Source organism: Mytilus californianus, unplaced genomic scaffold, assembly GCF_021869535.1.
Source record: "Mytilus californianus isolate M0D057914Y unplaced genomic scaffold, xbMytCali1.0.p SCAF_4, whole genome shotgun sequence".
Taxonomy (NCBI): domain Eukaryota; kingdom Metazoa; phylum Mollusca; class Bivalvia; order Mytilida; family Mytilidae; genus Mytilus; species Mytilus californianus.
The window spans coordinates 27,554,643-27,573,164 of record NW_026262690.1 but is presented as its reverse complement, the minus strand read 5'-3'; the positions used below and the strand labels follow the sequence as shown (position 1 = coordinate 27,573,164).

Below are 18,522 nucleotides of genomic sequence, written 5' to 3'. Positions count from 1 at the left end.
ATCAAATATTTAAATTTCAAACGGTCGTGAATAAAAATACTTGTGTGTTTTCAATTCACAAAGATTTTAAATCCTTACAGCTCACAAAAAAACGTAATAATAATTTACAATAAGCATAACAAAATTTAATTAAGTACTATCATAATGTTAATATTTTTGTACTGTTTTAGTATGGATTTATACGTCTTTGCTTATATTTTGTATAGTAATCTATTCATATAGTGGAATGGTAGAATTTAAAAATAGATTCATTTGATAAATAAAATGTCCGTCCGTAAATACTTGACGTTTGTGTTTATTGTTACTACATGTATATATATTAAAAAAATTCGGAAAAAAATTACTAACAGGAACGTATGTTTATTATAAAATTTCAATTCTATTTTTGTTTGTTTGTTTTAATAGTTTAACCTTATAACATCTACATATTTGTACTATGGTACGGTTTTGAAAATTGTTTTCACTGTGTTGCCCAACTATCCTACACGTCTTGATTCATTCACATTACAGATCACATTTCAAACGCACACTATCGGTTTGCGTTCTCAAAAATTCCAATAATACTAATTTCACTCGTGAATGCGCACTTTCGTTTTTCTTATCTAAATTTAGGACACGGCTGTAAGCGATTGACATGTGACGTTCATGCACGGTCATCATTACTTACGGTATTCTGACCTCTAGCTGTTTCTCTTTTGTTTCTTTTTTGAGTCACTGTCCTATAATAAACTTTGATCTTTTCGAAAAGCTAAGGATTGTCTACTCAAGGAATAGATTCCTTAACTTTGTAATTTATTTGGCCTTTTAACTTTTTTCATTCGAGTGTCACTGATGCTTTTTAGTAGACTGGCGTCTGGCGAACATCATTTTAATTCTGGTATCTTTTTATATCTACATACCTTTTTATATAAATTGGTTATTTTGAGGGTATGTACAGGTATTCATAAAATTTCTGAATTAAGATATTCTTCGGCAAAACCAAGTTTCCCTGTAGAATATTTGAATTGATTTAAGTAAAATCAGGAAATCCTTAAAATTTGAGATGTTTTATTAGACCAAAAAAAGTCTCTTTATAAGATGTCCCAATCAGTTGCATGCCACAGGTTCATTGCACATGGAAATTGGACTTTAGATTTTATCAATACAATTAATATCTACCATGAGTACAGACAGCTTCAATAACGAGCTGAGAACATGAAGGTCCATGAAGGAAGCAAAATATAAAGATATGATAGATAAAATAAATGCATGCAGAATTCCAGATTATAAAGCAAACTGAGTGTATAAATTTATATTGCGATTGGTTTGTGCAATTTGCATAAGTCATCCGGTTTGTAGAAATTGGGATTTGCAAAAGGGTTATCATCGGGAAAATTATGTACATTCCCAAGTACTAAATAAAATAGTCTAGCTTTAAAATGTATATTCAAATAGTAGATGTAAATATATACACTTTCAACTGACTTCTTCAGAATCTAATCACAGTCAATTATTTCAATTCAAAAGCAAACACAAATTCATCAACAATCTTTTGGTGACCCGGCAGTCAGCGGTCTTAGGTTCACGTATTGCTTTTCTTTCTTTTTTTAAAGAAAGCAACTTGTTTTATTTTCAGAAAATGTAACTTTTCGTAATATATATAGTTTAAAGTTACATATCGAATATTTTGTCACATACTAACAACCTTCTAATTGTTTGGTCATGAATGCAGTTAATATAATAATGGTATGGTTGATAAATAACATCTCTACGGAAGCCGATAAGGGCCATTCAAAAAAAAAAATTATGTCGTAATTACGACATAGCATGTCGTAATTTCGACATAACATGTCGTTATAACGACATCGCTATATCGTAATTTCGACATAACATGTCGTTATAACGACATCGCTATGTCGTAATTTCGACATAACATGTCGTTATTACGACATCACTATGTCGTAATAACGACATAGCTATGTCGTAATAACGACATAGCTATGTCGTAATAACGACATCGCTATATATATATAAAAGAATATGTATTATGATTGCCAAGAGACTTAATGACACAGAAATTAACAACTATAGGTCATCATAATGGCCTCAATAATGAGAAAAGCCCCCGCATAGTCAGCTATAAAAGAGGGACGAAAGATACCAGAGAGAGAGTCCCCGACATGACAGCTGTTTAATAATTTAATTCAAACGAATGAAAATAACGGTTTTAATAATGTACAAACAAAGACCGAAAAACGAATATGTAACACAGCAAACAAATGACAACCACTGAATTACAGACTCCTGACCGCTATGTGATAATAACGGCAACCTTATAGTATAACTTTTCACTTTTTGATACGATAGGCATTTCAAAATGGTTGTCAGTAAAGGCAAAGTTTGAAGCGGAAACAAATTCATCTTTTTTTTTTAGAATAATGAACACTATATGCAATCAAGCTTACTAGTAATTAAAGTTATTCACTTGCACCTCAGACTTGCACATACTAGAACTTTATTTATAATCAAGTCAAATGAGACCCAGTTGAATAGGGGAGCAATTCAAGCTCCTTGGAGCCTCTAATTATGTTTGGCATGTACAGATTTGTGTAAATTATGAAGTCCTGCATTTCCATTGCAGGTTCTGAATAAGATGAATTTTAAGCTTTTCCCAATAAAGACTATGTTAAACTTTGGACTCATAGTGCTCAGACCCACGGATCTCTGTACCTTCATTTGTACACACTTGAATCTTAATGTACAGTAACTACTGAGGCTTGATGCAAATTATTACTGCATTGCTATTGTTGGTTCTTAATGAGATTCTTCAAGCGTCCTCCCCATTGAAGCCCTATTAAAACTTTGTACCCCAAGTTCTTTTAACCACTGTTCCCCAGGGCAACTATTCCTACAAACTTAAGGGGAGGGTTAGGATTCCGCTAACATGTTTAACCCCGCCACATTCTTTATGTATGTGTATGTCTCAAGTCTTTAATTTACATATTTGTTTTTCGTTTATTTTTGTACATAAAATAGGCCGCTAGTTTTTCTCGTTTGAATTGTATTACATTTGTCATTTCGGGGCCTTTTATGGCTGACTATGCGGTATGGGCTGTGATCATTGTTGAAGGCCGTACGGTGACTTTAATTGTAAATTTCTGTGTCATTTGGTTTCTTGTTGAGAGTTGCGTTTTTGAACAAACCAGCGTATCCCAAGGCCTTGATAACCTCTGTAGGCCCCAAATAAGACGAAAAAAAACATCAAAATTGGAGAGAAAACTGAAAAAAATTGTTTCTAACCTCAGGGATATTAACCCTTGGCTATCTTAGATTTAATGCAATCAGTGTGCATCAGCATCAGGGTACAGCTCATTTGCATATCATTTGCATATTTTTACAAATACTCGAAATTTAGACAATTTCTGAAAACAATTCAGCATGCCAAGGGTTAATATCCCTGAGGTTAGAAACCATTTATTTTCTGTTTTCTCTCCAATTTTGATGTTTTTTCGTCTTATTTGGGGCCTACAGAGGTTATCAAGGCTTTGGGATACGCTGGTTTGTTCAAAAACGTAACTCTCAACAAGAAACCAAATGACACAGAAATTAACAATTATAGGTCACCGTACGGCCTTCAACAATGATCACAGCCCATACCGCATAGTCAGCTATAAAAGGCCCCGAAATGACAAATGTAATACAATTCAAACGAGAAAAACTAGCGGCCTATTCTATGTACAAAAATAAACGAAAAACAAATATGTAAATTAAAGACTTGGGACAGACACATACATTAAGAATGTGGCGGGGTAAAACATGTTAGCGGGATCCCAAACCTCCCTCTAAGTTTGTAGGAATAGTTGTCCTGGGGAACAGTGGTTAAAAGAACTTGGGGTACAAAGTTTTAATAGGGCTTCAATGGGGAGGACGCTTGAAGAATCTCATTAAGAACCAACAATAGCAATACAGTTATAATTTGCTTCAAGCCTCAGTAGTTCATTAAGATTCAAGTGTGTACAAATGAAGGTACAGAGATCCGTGGGTCTGAGCACTATGAGTCCAAAGTTTAACATAGTCTTTATTTGGAAAAGCTTAAAATTCATCTTATTCAGAACCTGCAATGCCAAACATAGTTAGAGGATCCAGGGAGCTTGAATTGCTCCCCTATTCAACTGGGTCTCATTTGACTTGATTATAAATAAAGTTCTAGTATGTGCAAATCTGAGGTGCTAGTGAATAACTTTAATTAAGCTTGATTGCATAAAGTGTTCAATATTCTAAAAAAAAAAAAAGATGAATTTGTTTACGATACAAACTTTGCCTTTACTGGCGACCATTTTGAAATTCCTATCGCTTCAAAAAGTGAAAAGTTAAACTATAAGGTTGTCGTTATTATCAGATAGCGGTCAGGAGTCTGTAATTCAGTGGTTGTCATTTGTTGCTGTGTTACATATTCGTGTTTCGATCTTTGTTTGTACATTATTAAAACCGTTATTTTCACTCGTTTGAATTAAATTGTTAAACAGCTATCATTTCGGGGACTCTCCCTCTGGTATCTTTCGTCCCTCTTTCATAGCTGACTATGCGGGGGCTTTTCTCATTATTGAGGGCATTATGATGACCTATAGTTGCTTATTTCTGTGTCATTTAGTCTCTTGGCAATCATAATACATATTCTTTTATATATATAGCGATGTCGTTTTTACGACATAGCTATGTCGTAATTACGACATAGCTATAGTGATGTCGTAATTACGACTTGTTATGTCGAAATTACGACATAGCGATGTCGTTATAACGACATGTTATGTCGAAATTACGACATAGGGATGTCGTTTGAACGACATGTTATGTCGTTTTAACGACATGTTATGTCGAAATTACGACATAGTGATGTCGTTATTACGACATGTTATGTCGTAATTACGACATAAAATTTTTTTTTTGAATGGCCCTTATCGGCTTCCGTACATCTCCTTTTCATCATTTTATTTATTTTCTGTACATATTTTCTACATATAGACGTATATAGATGTACGAATTGTGTTACATGCAAACTTTAAAATTGTTTAATCATGTATGCAGTTAATATAATAAGGATTTATTGTATATAGTTAAATTTATGGTCATAGTTCAAGGATAAAACTAGGATTATAGGAATTTTACTGAAAGGAGATAATTGCAAATTTTGCTTATTCATACACACATGCCTTTTACTTTATGTACCACTGAATTTATTTAATATGTTCTAATTAGGAGATAACTATTTCAAAGCAGACTGAAAAGAGGCCATAATAATGACCCTCAAGAAACTAAAACCTATCACACCTCCACCTGAATTATCTACAGAAATAATTAGAAATTTAGGTAAAAGGTATGTTTATAGAAGAAAACTAGCCTTAAAACTTTTTTAGGCTAATGACAGATTAGTAACTGCTGGCATTATGGATTCGTAAATTGTAATCTTTTACATAAAAGAGTTGTATTACAGTAAGAATAACAACTTACACATGTACCTTAACACCAAGTTACACATGTACATAAACACCAAGTTACGCATGAATCTAAACACCAAGTAACACATGTACCTAAACACCAAGCTTACATCGACTGAATTCACTAAGAGTTATTTTATAGAATGCTTGCAATACCTCCTACTATCTCCAAATGTTACTAAAGACATAAATAATGCACAACAAATGTTACTTGGGGTCATGGGGCTCTGACTTTAATTGTCATACTTCAATCGAAATCTCGACATTAATATAGACTTTATTAGTATTTGTTGTTTTCAGATGAGATTCTCCGAACCATCCCCCCCCCCCCAAAAAAAACCTCCTGCTACGGGTATGGGTAGAGGAAATTCAGACAATATAATGGTAAAAAAAAACACCGACGAAAAATATGAATATTAATCTACACAACACTTCACAGAATACCAAAACCGAGCAACATCATGAATGCAACTAAAGTCTGGGGTGGTCATGATATCAGGTGCCTCGAACGGTTAAACAGATCCTAATAGCTGTCGTGTTGTTCATAGCAAGTAAAAATTTGAGGATAAGTCGCATTTAGTGATGTCGAGGATAATAGACGGGGTGAGTCTACGACCATCGGGCAATATCTGTAGACATCTGTGACACATATATTCCATTACAGTCATTTAAATCATGATGGCGTCAATAAAACTACTTGTTGAAGGGTCACTTCGACTTAACCATTAGGAACCAAATAAAGGTCACATGAATCGTATCTTGATTACAGGCTCTACAATCAAGAGGATGTGATATTCCGTTTGTAATAAGTTTTCTATTGGTACGACCAAACTTCCAAACCAAACCTTTGTATCAGTGTAACGAAATCAATGACTTAAAGCAGATCGGTTCCAAAATTAGGAAAATATTAATAGAAAACGAAAAATCGTCGTAGTTTTGTGTATCTAGTTTCCCGTGTGAAACTGAAATATCTAAATCTAGGAAAAGGACCGTTACTGCTGTTCATATTAGATTAATTTAAACTTGCAGTAAGTTTCCTTGGATAAATTTCCGCAGTATATTTAGAGAATTCTTCAGTATTGACGGTTAGTATGTTAGATTTATTAATTGAATTGAATTTAGACAACTCATTGCTGAGTTTTTCCATAAACTGTGATTCATAACAATACAGGAACGAGACTGCATTAAATGGCGCGATTGGTACCAATAGGAATAACTACAACCTATCGATCAACTTTATTGCCGAAAATACATAGATTTATATATATGTTTTGGTCCAAATTCCATTGGGGAACATACAGTATCTAATGTTTGTGTCATGCTAAAAAAGGTGAACAATCCATTATTGATAAGTTTTGAAGAATATATTTTACATTGCACCATGAAGCACCCATTAAGAAGGGAAGGGTTAGCGTGTGAGATTAGAGTTGTTAGAACAAAATCACGAGTCCAAATATACTTTGAAAACTTGATAATGAACTGGGGTATATAACAGTCATTTATTTCCACTACTATTACTAAATGAAAAATTTACAAAGAAAATGATGCAATAAATAATGATGTGTAATTTATTTTCATTTACTACATTTTAATTATTTCCATTAGTTACTTAGTTACTTAGTTATTCCTTCTGATAAACCTATACTTTTATGTCGTATGTAGTTATTCACTTAAAACTCAAATTACTCACTATGAAAAAAATAGTGAAGTTGACCTGTATATGGGAATTGTCTAAAAGAGATAACAAAAAAATTGAAAAATATTTTACCTTGTGAAATAAAATAAAAAACAATATGATCCAAAAAAGAATTACATGTATAAATTATAGATGTTCTTACCTTTAAAGATATTAATCTTATGAACTAAATGAACTGTATATTGTATCCAATATTACATAAATGTTTCGTTCAGTATCTTTTGCTTTGTAATATCGTCTGAAACTTTTTAAAACTACCTGTATATTTATTGACATGAACTAAACTTATTGCTTTTCGGTGGACTGTTTAAAAAACCATCCATAAAGCCCATTCATACGGTGACAAGAAGGGTACATTTAAAATGTTAATGGACCGACATACCTCACGGCTGATTTTGTTATTATATTTTGAAGATAAATATAATATCCTTGATTAAAGCCTGTCGTAGAGAAAACATTTTGAAAACTGTGATCAAAAGGCAGATATGGCCCTTTCAAAAATCACATTTTCTTTTACATTTTGGACAATTTTTCGGAAATCCCTCATGATAACTAATAAAATAAATCAATAGAGTATATATTGTATTTCTTAATCAGTTCATCAAATTTCACATTTTTTAACGGTCAAAAGCCAGCTAGTTTTATGAATGTCAAATTAATAATATTTAAATTTGAATAACTATTATCATTATAAGTATTTCAAGGTTTTTAACAACGTTCTATATAAAAATAAGGAGATGTTGTATGATTGACAATGAGACAACTATCCACCAAAGTTCAAATGAATTGGATGTAAGCAATTATAGGGAACCGTACGGCCATCAACAATGAGAAAAACCCATACCGTATAGTCGGCTATAAAAGGTCCCGGCATGACAAATGTGAAACAGTTCAATTGAGAAAACTAATGGGCTAACTTACTTAGTACAGGCACATAAAGAATGCAGCGGAGTTAAAAGTGTTTGCTGGCGCCAAACCCACCCCGAACCTGGGACAGTGGTGTAACAGTATAACATAAGAACAAACTATAAAAATCGTTGAAAAGAGCTTACTCATCAGATCGATACAAAACAGAAAATCAACTAGCAAATACAGATCAGACATGGCAGGGAATTTATACATCCCCCACAACAACAACAACAAAAATACAAAGTACAGACCTGAGGGTTCTCAAAGCCAATAGACGTGTTATGAAATGGTATATACTCGACGCTGAAGTTGTCAAATTAGACTTTTAATTTGGGTATCGTATCAAAACACAAAAGTGATTTGAAGATTTAAATTACATGTACCTATAAATGAATTGAATTTTGTTTTTAAACTGTTTAGTACTGATGTCAAAGTATGTGTTCCTCATAACAGATGTCCGTTTGGAAACATTATTATAAACAATTTCATATACTACTATATATCCATTATGGAATTCGAATATTAATTCATAGCATGTATTTCGTGAGGAATAAATATAAAAAATTCCATAATATTTCTTCCTTTTGGAACACTGATAAAGTGGTAGAGGAGATTGCAAAAAAGGAAAACAATTATGAAGGAAGGAGATTAGGGAAGAGGAGAGAAAGGAGTCGAGGATGAGAGAAACATATACCTTTTCCACTCTTATAAATAAAAGCTATATATCAATGGTATTTTTTTTGTTTTTGTGTTTTCAATATCAATAGCGATTTGACATTTTGCATTGTTCTATCAGAGAGGACTTAGAATGTCTGTTCCAGTTTTTACGTGTTTCTCATTTGTCTGTTGTTTCAGTATGGATTTGTCCATAATTGTTTTTTATCCTCGGGTTTGCATTTGTTTCTTCGTCTTGGCCTATTATGTCTGTTTGGGTTGATCACAAAATGTTTTTGGTTGCTCACCCAATTTTGTCAATATAACGGAACCATAAACAACTGTCATAAAACTGGAAGGTCAAGCTTGCTATAAAACCAGGTTTAACCCACAATTTTCTTCGGGAAATGCCTGTAATAGTCAGGAATGACATTTGTTTTCCATTCGTTCCGTTGGTTGATATGTAAAGTCCAAAGTTTGATTTTGTCAGTTCGATTTTAGACGTTCTAAGTTAATACAATTCATATGAACAAAGACGTGTGCAGGATAGATAGCTAGTCAATAACACACATATGATTTAATGTGTGCCGGAGCACCTGAGATCACCCCCAGTTTTTGGTGGGGTTCAACATCGAAAATAATGGATTTAGTGTAAACAGGGAAGTGGATCGTAACCCTTGGCTAGCGAAGATGGTTCAACATCGAAAATAATGGATTTAGTGTAAAGACGTCATTAACAGACAGAGAAAAAACATGACCTTGTGCAATACCAAAATATAGGTATCGACAGATTGTAGAACTGTGAATATGCATAACACCGTAAGACGGTACCGAGGGAACATCGCCGTCCAAAAAAATAAGATTAACAATAGGGAAAGAAAAATTGACCCTGAAGTTTTTGTGTAGGGTTTCTGGTGTAAAACATTCATATCTAAATCTAGGGAAGGACAGTTATTGCTGTTAATTTTGGATTTATTTAAAGTTAGTTCCTTAGGGTAAATTTTATTTAGAGAATTCTCGATTATCTAACGAAAAAATATCATCAAACAACAGTAGTTGTTGTTGAATTTATCAATTAAATGGAATTTAGATGGTCTGTACTGAGTTTGGACATAAACTGTGATCAAAATAGTTCAGGAACAAGTCTGCTATTAAAGGGGCACAATTGGTGCTCATAGGAATACCTACACACTGTCGATAAACTTTATTGCCGAAACGTACATACATGTTGTCAAGGGGAAAATTTACTGCTTCAATCTTTCATCACACCTCTAGTAAATATATCTAGCATATTTACCTTTCCCATTAGAGAAAAGGGCTTTACGGTAATGTTGTTTACCGAGCCCAGAAATTTATATACGATCCGGGTAAACTTATCAATCCTCAATCCTATAAACTTATTCTAAAAGGTTACCGATTCAACACTGTAATTAGATCTTTGAATATTGTTTTTATTGGTATAAATATTGATTTTGTTATCAGTAAATTAAAATCATACTAATAGTTTTGTTATACACATATGCACTTTAACGGTACAACAATCTGTCGATCGTTTGGCATTTTGACATTGCACAAGGTCATGTTTTTCTCTGACTGTTAATGACGTCTTTACACTAAATCCATCGGATGTTGGATGTGTACTGATTGATATTTTAGTCTTAGATACATGAAATTTTTATTAGTTGTTATTGGCTTTGAACTAGCTGTCAGTAACTGCAAGTACTCTCAGATCTGTACTTATTGTCCTTTTTGTTGTTAGGGATGAGGGATGGATAAATACCCTGCCACGTCCGGTCTGTGGTTATGTTTGATGTTTTTCTGCTATGTATCGATCTGATGAGTTAATCCTTTTTCAACTGATTTTTACAGTTTGTTCTTATGTTGTGTTGTTACACTACTGTCCCATGTTAGGGGGAGGGATGAGCACTCACAAGCATGTTTAACCCCGCCACAAAATGGAAAAGTTAAAACTGTCAAGCGAATCAAAAGGACCATCAAAAGCATGTAATTTATCTAAAAGATCCAAAGAATGTTTTACACTCTAAAAATAGTTAATTCCACTTTTTTCATATGTTTTATTACAAAAGTTAATAATAAGTTCTTTGATAGTAGTTAATGAACTAGTTAAAGAGCACTGAAAGATTAGTAGTAGAAAACTTATTAGGGGCCGAGATGAAACGATATTTTATGGGGTTTTGTGTAGTTTAGGTAACCAATACATAGTGGGGACCGTCAAATGTTCAAAGGAGGCCTTACGTTGAGCTGTGGTAGTGACATGATTATTTACTATTTGACTCACTGTGGAGAGCACGGTCTTGAATGTAGTTGAATGTATAATTTCATTCTTAAGGACTTCCGTGTATTATGTTATATAGATACAATGGATAAGCGTGGATTCTTGAAAAAGAAACCATGAGCCCGGAGGGCGAATGGTTTGTTTTTCATGAATCTACGCTTATCCATTGTATCTATAACTTAAACTATTGGGTATTGTAAGTGAGTTTAAATAACCATGTTATCGTGTCCAACGATGCATTGATAAATCTCAGATCACAATTAATTGGTTAACAAAATACAAATATAACACTTCTACCTTTAAAGATCTTTATATTATCAGGCATCTGAATATTATCTGTTTTTACAAAATAAGACATATTCGAACTTATTTCTAATAAAATTGAGAATGGAAATGGGGAATGTGTCAAAGAGACAACAACCCGACCAAAGAGCATATACTAAGTATATATAATAAGTATGTTACCGAAATTTCTAGCACTCTAGGCACATCACGATTTTCTCGCAAAGGAAATTGTGAACAAACATTTGTAAAATTATGTAGTAAAACAGATGAAATCATACTATATTTATACAACAAAAATTGACAAATAGAATGTAATCATTTTTGTTTCAAACATGTGAAATAGCTAATAATAATCCAAAAAATAAACGTAAAACTCGCTATTATTACAAAAATATCCACTATAACATGCAAAATTAGAAAAAAAAACAGAATTGGGACAACAGAGATAATACAGGGATTCGAACCTAAACCGACAAATCCCTATCTTTTTACTCGTTGATTTTAAGCATGCTAACCTCGCTGCTACCAACTTATACTATACGACTGCCCATTGTGTATATATAAAGGTACAACCCCTGTGTGTCCGATGTTCCCGACCGTGCAAGGGCTGTATAGCCAGTCAAGGTCGTTAAAAACTTCCATTTGTTGTCCGATGTTCATTTATATATATAAAATAGACATCTAAGTTGTAACCCATTGGTAGCCGAGAGGTTTCGTCGATGTGTTGATGTCAGTCATTCATAACAGATTTCAAGGAAGGGTTCGATTCCCAGTGAAGGCATATACAAATTACAAAAATTAAAGGTAAGTTTTTAAATTAATTCCATTGGTGAACAGAAATCAGTAAATTAGCCAATTTAAACTTAATGAAATTAGACACACAAAGGAAACAATTGAATATAGTTTGGTGAGTCCATTTCAGCGGCAGATTTAGGAAGTGTTGATTCTAGAAAAAGAATCCACGGTAAATGAAAAGGCTGACGTCACCACAATGGTTTAATTACGTCATACCACCACCACATTGTCGGCCGGTTCGAACACAAAATGCTTTGCGAGAACTTGAATTTAGTTTTTAATCCTAGAAATGGCTTATTACTTACTTTTGTATTCATTTCTAAATAAACTTCTACTGGGTTTTATTTTTACGTAAAACAAATTATAGGGGGCTCTATGTTATTAAAATTAGGAGGTATAACATTTTAAAAGGTAGAGTCTTTAACAAATCATAATTATATAATATTTTATTGTGGAAAACAAAGGTGGAAATATAAATAAGCTATTCTTTCTCATATATAAAATAAGGAGATGTGACATGGTTGCCAATAAAAAAACGTTCCACCAGAGTCAAAATGACGTGGATATAGGGCAACATGATTTTAGGATACGGGCTGCATGGAAGGTGGAAACTTTTTATATTTAGAGAAAAAAATGAAACTTTATTTCAATATTTTCATGAATTTGTCATATGTTTGTCAAAACACAATAAAACCTTTGCTGTGTTACAAACTATTCGATCTTCAGCATTCGACCGAATATCCCTATTACATTAATTGCGGAGATACTAGTTGGAAATAAATCAGTTGTCATATATTTAAGCTAAATTTGAGGGACACTCCTCCTTTCCTCTTATCCCTTGAATCCGCCCCTGTCATTTACTTTTCTTTTGATATTTTTGATAGAAAATAAATAGTTTAAAACTCCTTACCTTGTTAAAATATTTGATGTATTTATACATAGTTTAGACAATATTACAAATATAAATCTACATACCGAATACCTTTAACCTTTCAGTTATTGCATCAGCTTATTCAGTATGTATCCGTTTCAAATAAATGTATGAAAAAATATGTGACTTACATTACAACTCAACTGTTTTTTTATTGTTTTATCCAATAAGGACAAGCAGGAGTTTTTGTTGTGTTCCTGGTAATTTTACAATCGTTTGTCTGCTTTGTATAATTTATTATTGATAATTGGATTTACATGCGGTTGTTACAGTAGTGATAACTCAAACTGATACGTAAATTATTTCGTACAGGATGTAATGTAAACGTCACAAAATTCACAAATATATTCGTGATGCACTTTATCTTACACATACTACTAGTTAACTGAACCATGGTTGTTCAATTTAAAGGTAAAGAGTGCGAATGAAGTTCACCCCAACCCTTGCAAAGTCCATGCTTTTGGCAAGGGAAATCCCTAAAAATTGATATCAAAAACAAAATATGAGGTGCACAAAAGCAGTATATAGAGATGATTTTGAGAAAATTCAAGCATATTTCGATTAGGGGTTTAGGAAGAGATGGGGGTATAAAAGTGTTCACGTGATTTGCTAACGGAAACTACAAAAAAAAGAGATGCACAAAAGCATATCTATGATTAAGATTGAGAGAAAGTTTCAATGAATTGAAATTGTAATTTAAGAGAAGTTTTGGAAACAAAGCTGGTATCACCCTTCCACCCCCACACCTCCCCCAAATGAAATGCCATAGACCATGCATTTCTAAACTGAAGTGTTAAATACATCATCCTTTTCATTTACAGATTAAATTAACATAATTTTGAAAGGACTGAATAATTTGACTTTTTGCAATGTCATGGCCTGTTAACTCTTCCTTTCAAAATATTGCATCAGCTTATGTCGGTGATGTATATTGATCAACGATTTCACATCTGTTACTTACACATATAATTTATAAGATGTTCGTTAAATTATCAAACGTACATTTACATATAACTGTCAGGCATTTATCAGAGAGATTTTCATTTGTTTGTAGTTTCTGAAAATATCATAATTCATAATTGATAAAATTGATAAACAATTGAAATTGTAATGTCGTAAATTTGCCAAGTCCAATTCTTTCTCAGTACTAGTCATCCCATTAATTATTATTGTGTCGTCATGCTTCCTTTATTTTAATCTTCTTTTCTTAAGCTTATTATAAGTCACATAGATTCAAACTCCAAACCAAAATTCGAATTTGAAAGTGCCCTTTTGTGTGTCACTTTGATTATTATTGATTTAAGTGGTCCTCTGGCTCTATACCAAGTTATGACACGAATAGCGCACGCGCCATGTATGCCCTTGTGATATGTTTTATTATTTTAAATCGTCTTACCTAAAGTATGATAACAAATATTTCTATACTTTCCATCCTTCATAGTATAGCTAGTAAGTCTGTCCCAATAATGGAAAATGTGTCACATTTATACTAAACTATAATCAGTATATATAAGATATTGATATTGTGTATAAACAATATTACACAATGAATTTAATGTATTTTTACCGTTCACTTTTTACCAAATTCATTGTATTTTTGCAAATGATATGATTAAAACAAAAAACAGAATATGTGATCATTATTCTTCCCAAATGATTATATAGAATAAAATTATAAGATAAGATAAGATATTTTTATTCCAACTAAAGGACCCATGAAGAGCAAAGTAATTTATTACAATGATTTTAATCATTGACTCAATAATTATCAGAACTACAAAATAATAGGTAATTCCCATTCGTTTAAACTGGAAATCCATTAGAATGAATTTCACATATTTTTGGTGTTTGCATCGTATATAGGATAGGGAGACATAAGGTTTCCCCACTTTCAGTTTTCTATTTTATATAGTAGTCTCCAGTAAGCACGACAGCATCTCTCTGAACAGTTGCAAATTTTCTCGGTAATATACATCTCATGAAAAGTGTAAACTTTATATCAAATATAGCATCGGCGTTGTCATGCGACTATCCGCTTTATATAGTCTGATATTTGTTAGCCTCTCATTATATCTTTACAGGACGCTGTTTTTATTTATGTATTTTAGAAACAGCGAGTGTCAGTTTTGATGTTGATTGGCTTTTTGGTTATTTTGTGCATTTGACATGTATGCTTATATTCTCATATTTTGAAGAAGTCCATGAGACACTCACATTTCATATCTTTATCATTCTATTGTAGAAGGTACGCAATCTCATCGGCTGAGAACTTAACTTTACGAACATTCCGTTCTCTTTTCCTTATGAAATCACCGAATGTATCTTATCATTGGATTTTCATGTGCAATGAGCAAAGTAGGAGCTATATTAAACTTTCGGAGCACAAGAGTTAACCCCTGACTTTTGGCGGGGTTCGTGTTGATCAATCTTCAGTTTTCTGTGTAGTGTTTTAGGAACTGTATGTTCGTCTATTTTCTTTATGGTCGTGTTGTTTGTCTTTCTTCGACCAATGGTTTCTTACTGCCTCTTTGGTATCGCCTGCTTTTGTTGTTTATGAACTAAACGAGGAAACACAATCATATGAACAGAAAAAATACTTACTGAAATGTGTTGTTAATCTGTTTTTTTGGTGGGTTTTTTTCCTCGGTTCGCCAGCCTAAGTTATAATTCGAAGCATAACTTTTTTCTTTTACTTTTGGTGCATTGAAATTCTATGCCAATTTATTATAACATTGTACAACATGTCATCTATTGATGTTTATGACATTGTTGTATGTAATCCGCTCTGAATCACCCCAAGGTGTGATCAATGGATTTCTGCCGTCCGGCAGTAAAACCTTTGATGCTATAGTTTGACCTTTTGGCTGTGCGGGATGTATAAATTCACAAACACGTCCGGTTGGAAAGGGGACGTTGAATCAGATTGCATATATGCAGGGTGAGTGCTATGCTCTCTAAACGATCAAGAACCCTTGCAACAACTCTTTGAGTAGTCCGTAGGTTACCTGTTACAAGGGTTAATTTCTTCCCCATAATACCCTAATTTCGTAATGACACTCCAAATTTTCAGCTCTTCGGCCCGGTCAAACCACCTTACAGAACCTACCCATAAACTGTTACTTTTTTCGTCTTGAGTGTGCATGAAATAACTGCCACTGAACGATAAGCAATCAATCAACCGACCAATCCACTCTGATGTACAGTCACCGATATTAGATTTAATGATTTCATATCAGCCGGTTAGTATTTCAAGCTTGCTTTCAGCCCGGAAGAACAATTTCTTTAGCACAACATGGTCTATTATTGCATTTATTTTACTTAAAAACTTGTTTTTTTTCCGATTTTGTTTTTGTGATTATCTATTACATATTTACCATTAATATAAAGTTAACCAATTTTGAATCTTCTGTTCTAGATTAAAAGGGGGGTTGAGATATCAAAATACTTGTAAGACCCGCCACATATTGGTGCTCCTGCCAATGTAAGGAACTTTTTTTATCTCAAGGTTTTTCATTTAGAATTATTATTATTGACAGACCTTTGATAGCCTCTGTTAAATTCTTCTTTTTTTTTGCCACACATGTTGTAAAGGCAACTGTCTATACACGAAGACCGTATGTTGATTTCTATATGTCTAAAATTGGTTTGTATGTCGTTGGATTACTACCTCATTGTTGTTAACTCTACATCTCCTTTAATTGATACATCTTTCAATCCTTATATTTACACAGGAACAATATTTAAAAAAAATTATATTGAAAGTTCCAGTCCGAAGCAGTTGATCGGTGTGCTGAAAGACTTAGTTGATAAAAAAAAGTGGTAGATATCAGGAAATAGTATCATGCTTATCTCTCAGAAACATAAATGTAGGGAAAGAACTTATGATTATCTGTATGAATTGCCTTTCTTTAATTGTATATGTATAAAATTTAGGCAAAAACAAAATATTTGTGACAATCTTTTTATCTATTTTCCTGTTAAATATTGTTTCTGAAGAAAATAACCCTGGTATGTATACCCGTATTTCAATTTACAGTTTAAAGATTACTAAACATAATATTATGGTGTTATATATCTCAACTTGTTCGATTCGCTCGTGTATGTAACAACGTATTTGATTTTAACGAAAGAAATCTCTGTATTACTGAAAAATTATTACACCAGGGTTTTCGATATCACAAACTTGTAAAAACATTTACTAAATTTCATCATCATTCGCAAATATAAATCAACGTGTAGACATCTTATACGTTCAGGTATTTCACATCCAATCTTTTATGATTTTATACAAGGCACAGAAATGTTGTCATTCACCTCAAAAGCTAACCAAACCTTTAACAGACTTATTTAGAAGGGATATAGTTACGATACTGTTGTCATGTAGTTAAAGATGGCATTTGTTGGAATTAATATTGATTCACTCATGAGTCTTTGCATCGGAAAGAAACACATTTATTCTAAAACTAGTTGTTGGCATGATACGGGTTATGTTCTTCTCATATATTTTATGATGGTATGATACTAAACCCCTAACGGGAGGGATTGTTATGGAACGCCACAGCTGTCTTATGTGGAACTCTGATATCACTTTATGTTGTTTTATTATTACTTGATGATATTTTGTCTTTACTTAATATGGTTTTGACATTACGTAATGATGTTTTGATATAACTCAATATGAAATAGTCATTACTTAATGATATTTCGATATTACACGATATGGTTTCGTATTGACTTGATATAGTTTTGTCATTACTCAATATGGTTTTGTCATTACTCGATGTGGTTTCACCATTATTTAATGTGGCTGTGTCATTAGTCAATGTGGTTTTAACATTACTTGATGTGAATGTGCCTTAACGTTATGTAGTTGTTTCATTACATGATGTGGTTTTGTTATTTTGTAATGATGATTTGCCTATTCTTTATATGGTTTTAACATTACGCAATGATGTTTCAAAATTTGACGATTTTACACTACATGATGTGTTTGTTTCATTATTTGATGTGGTCCTGTCATTCTTTGATGTGGTTATCCCATTACTTGATGAGGTAAAACCACGTGACCAATTCGGAAAAAAATATGTTCTATTTTTAAACAGATTTCAATATATCGTTTGTTTAATGTGCTTTGGATGTGTATCGCTATCCATTGAGTTAAAGTTCAAATTAAAGTTCCAGTGGTTGTTCAGAGTTATTTGGCATGAAAAAGGGGAACGGCAGACAATAATAAGAAAAGAAAGTATTAAAAGGTTTACAGTATTTCGGACATAATTGGGATATCCCCAAACCACTTGGTCCTGTAGTTTTTATCCTAGTAAGTTCTCAAACGGAAGCAGTATTTTTGTAATAAATTTGTAAAATATTCCATGGAACCCTGTGTCTCGCCTGATATTGCTGCTGTAAGTGTAAAAGCGTCATGTTGATCGGCTGTACATTTATCTATACATTTATCGGTAAAAAAAAAAATTTAAAAAAAAAT

The 18,522-nt window shown here is 32.7% G+C and overlaps 1 protein-coding gene across 3 annotated transcripts in view; it reads right to left on the bottom strand.

Annotated features, from left to right (window-relative positions):
• The window catches only part of LOC127737826 (excitatory amino acid transporter-like), a 35,844-nt gene extending 21,309 nt beyond the window's left edge, over positions 1-14,535 (bottom strand). The window contains exon 1 of one of the 3 annotated variants that reach the window (XM_052248763.1): positions 14,437-14,535. In XM_052248763.1, coding sequence (XP_052104723.1) covers positions 14,437-14,479 — 43 coding nt within the window. In that variant the 5' untranslated portion in view covers positions 14,480-14,535. Of the gene's footprint in view, positions 1-7,312; positions 7,445-13,019; positions 13,069-14,436 lie in introns of those variants that run through there. The other 2 variants (XM_052248767.1, XM_052248766.1) reach the window with 2 other exon arrangements.
• Between the last annotated feature and the right edge of the window lie 3,987 nt (positions 14,536-18,522).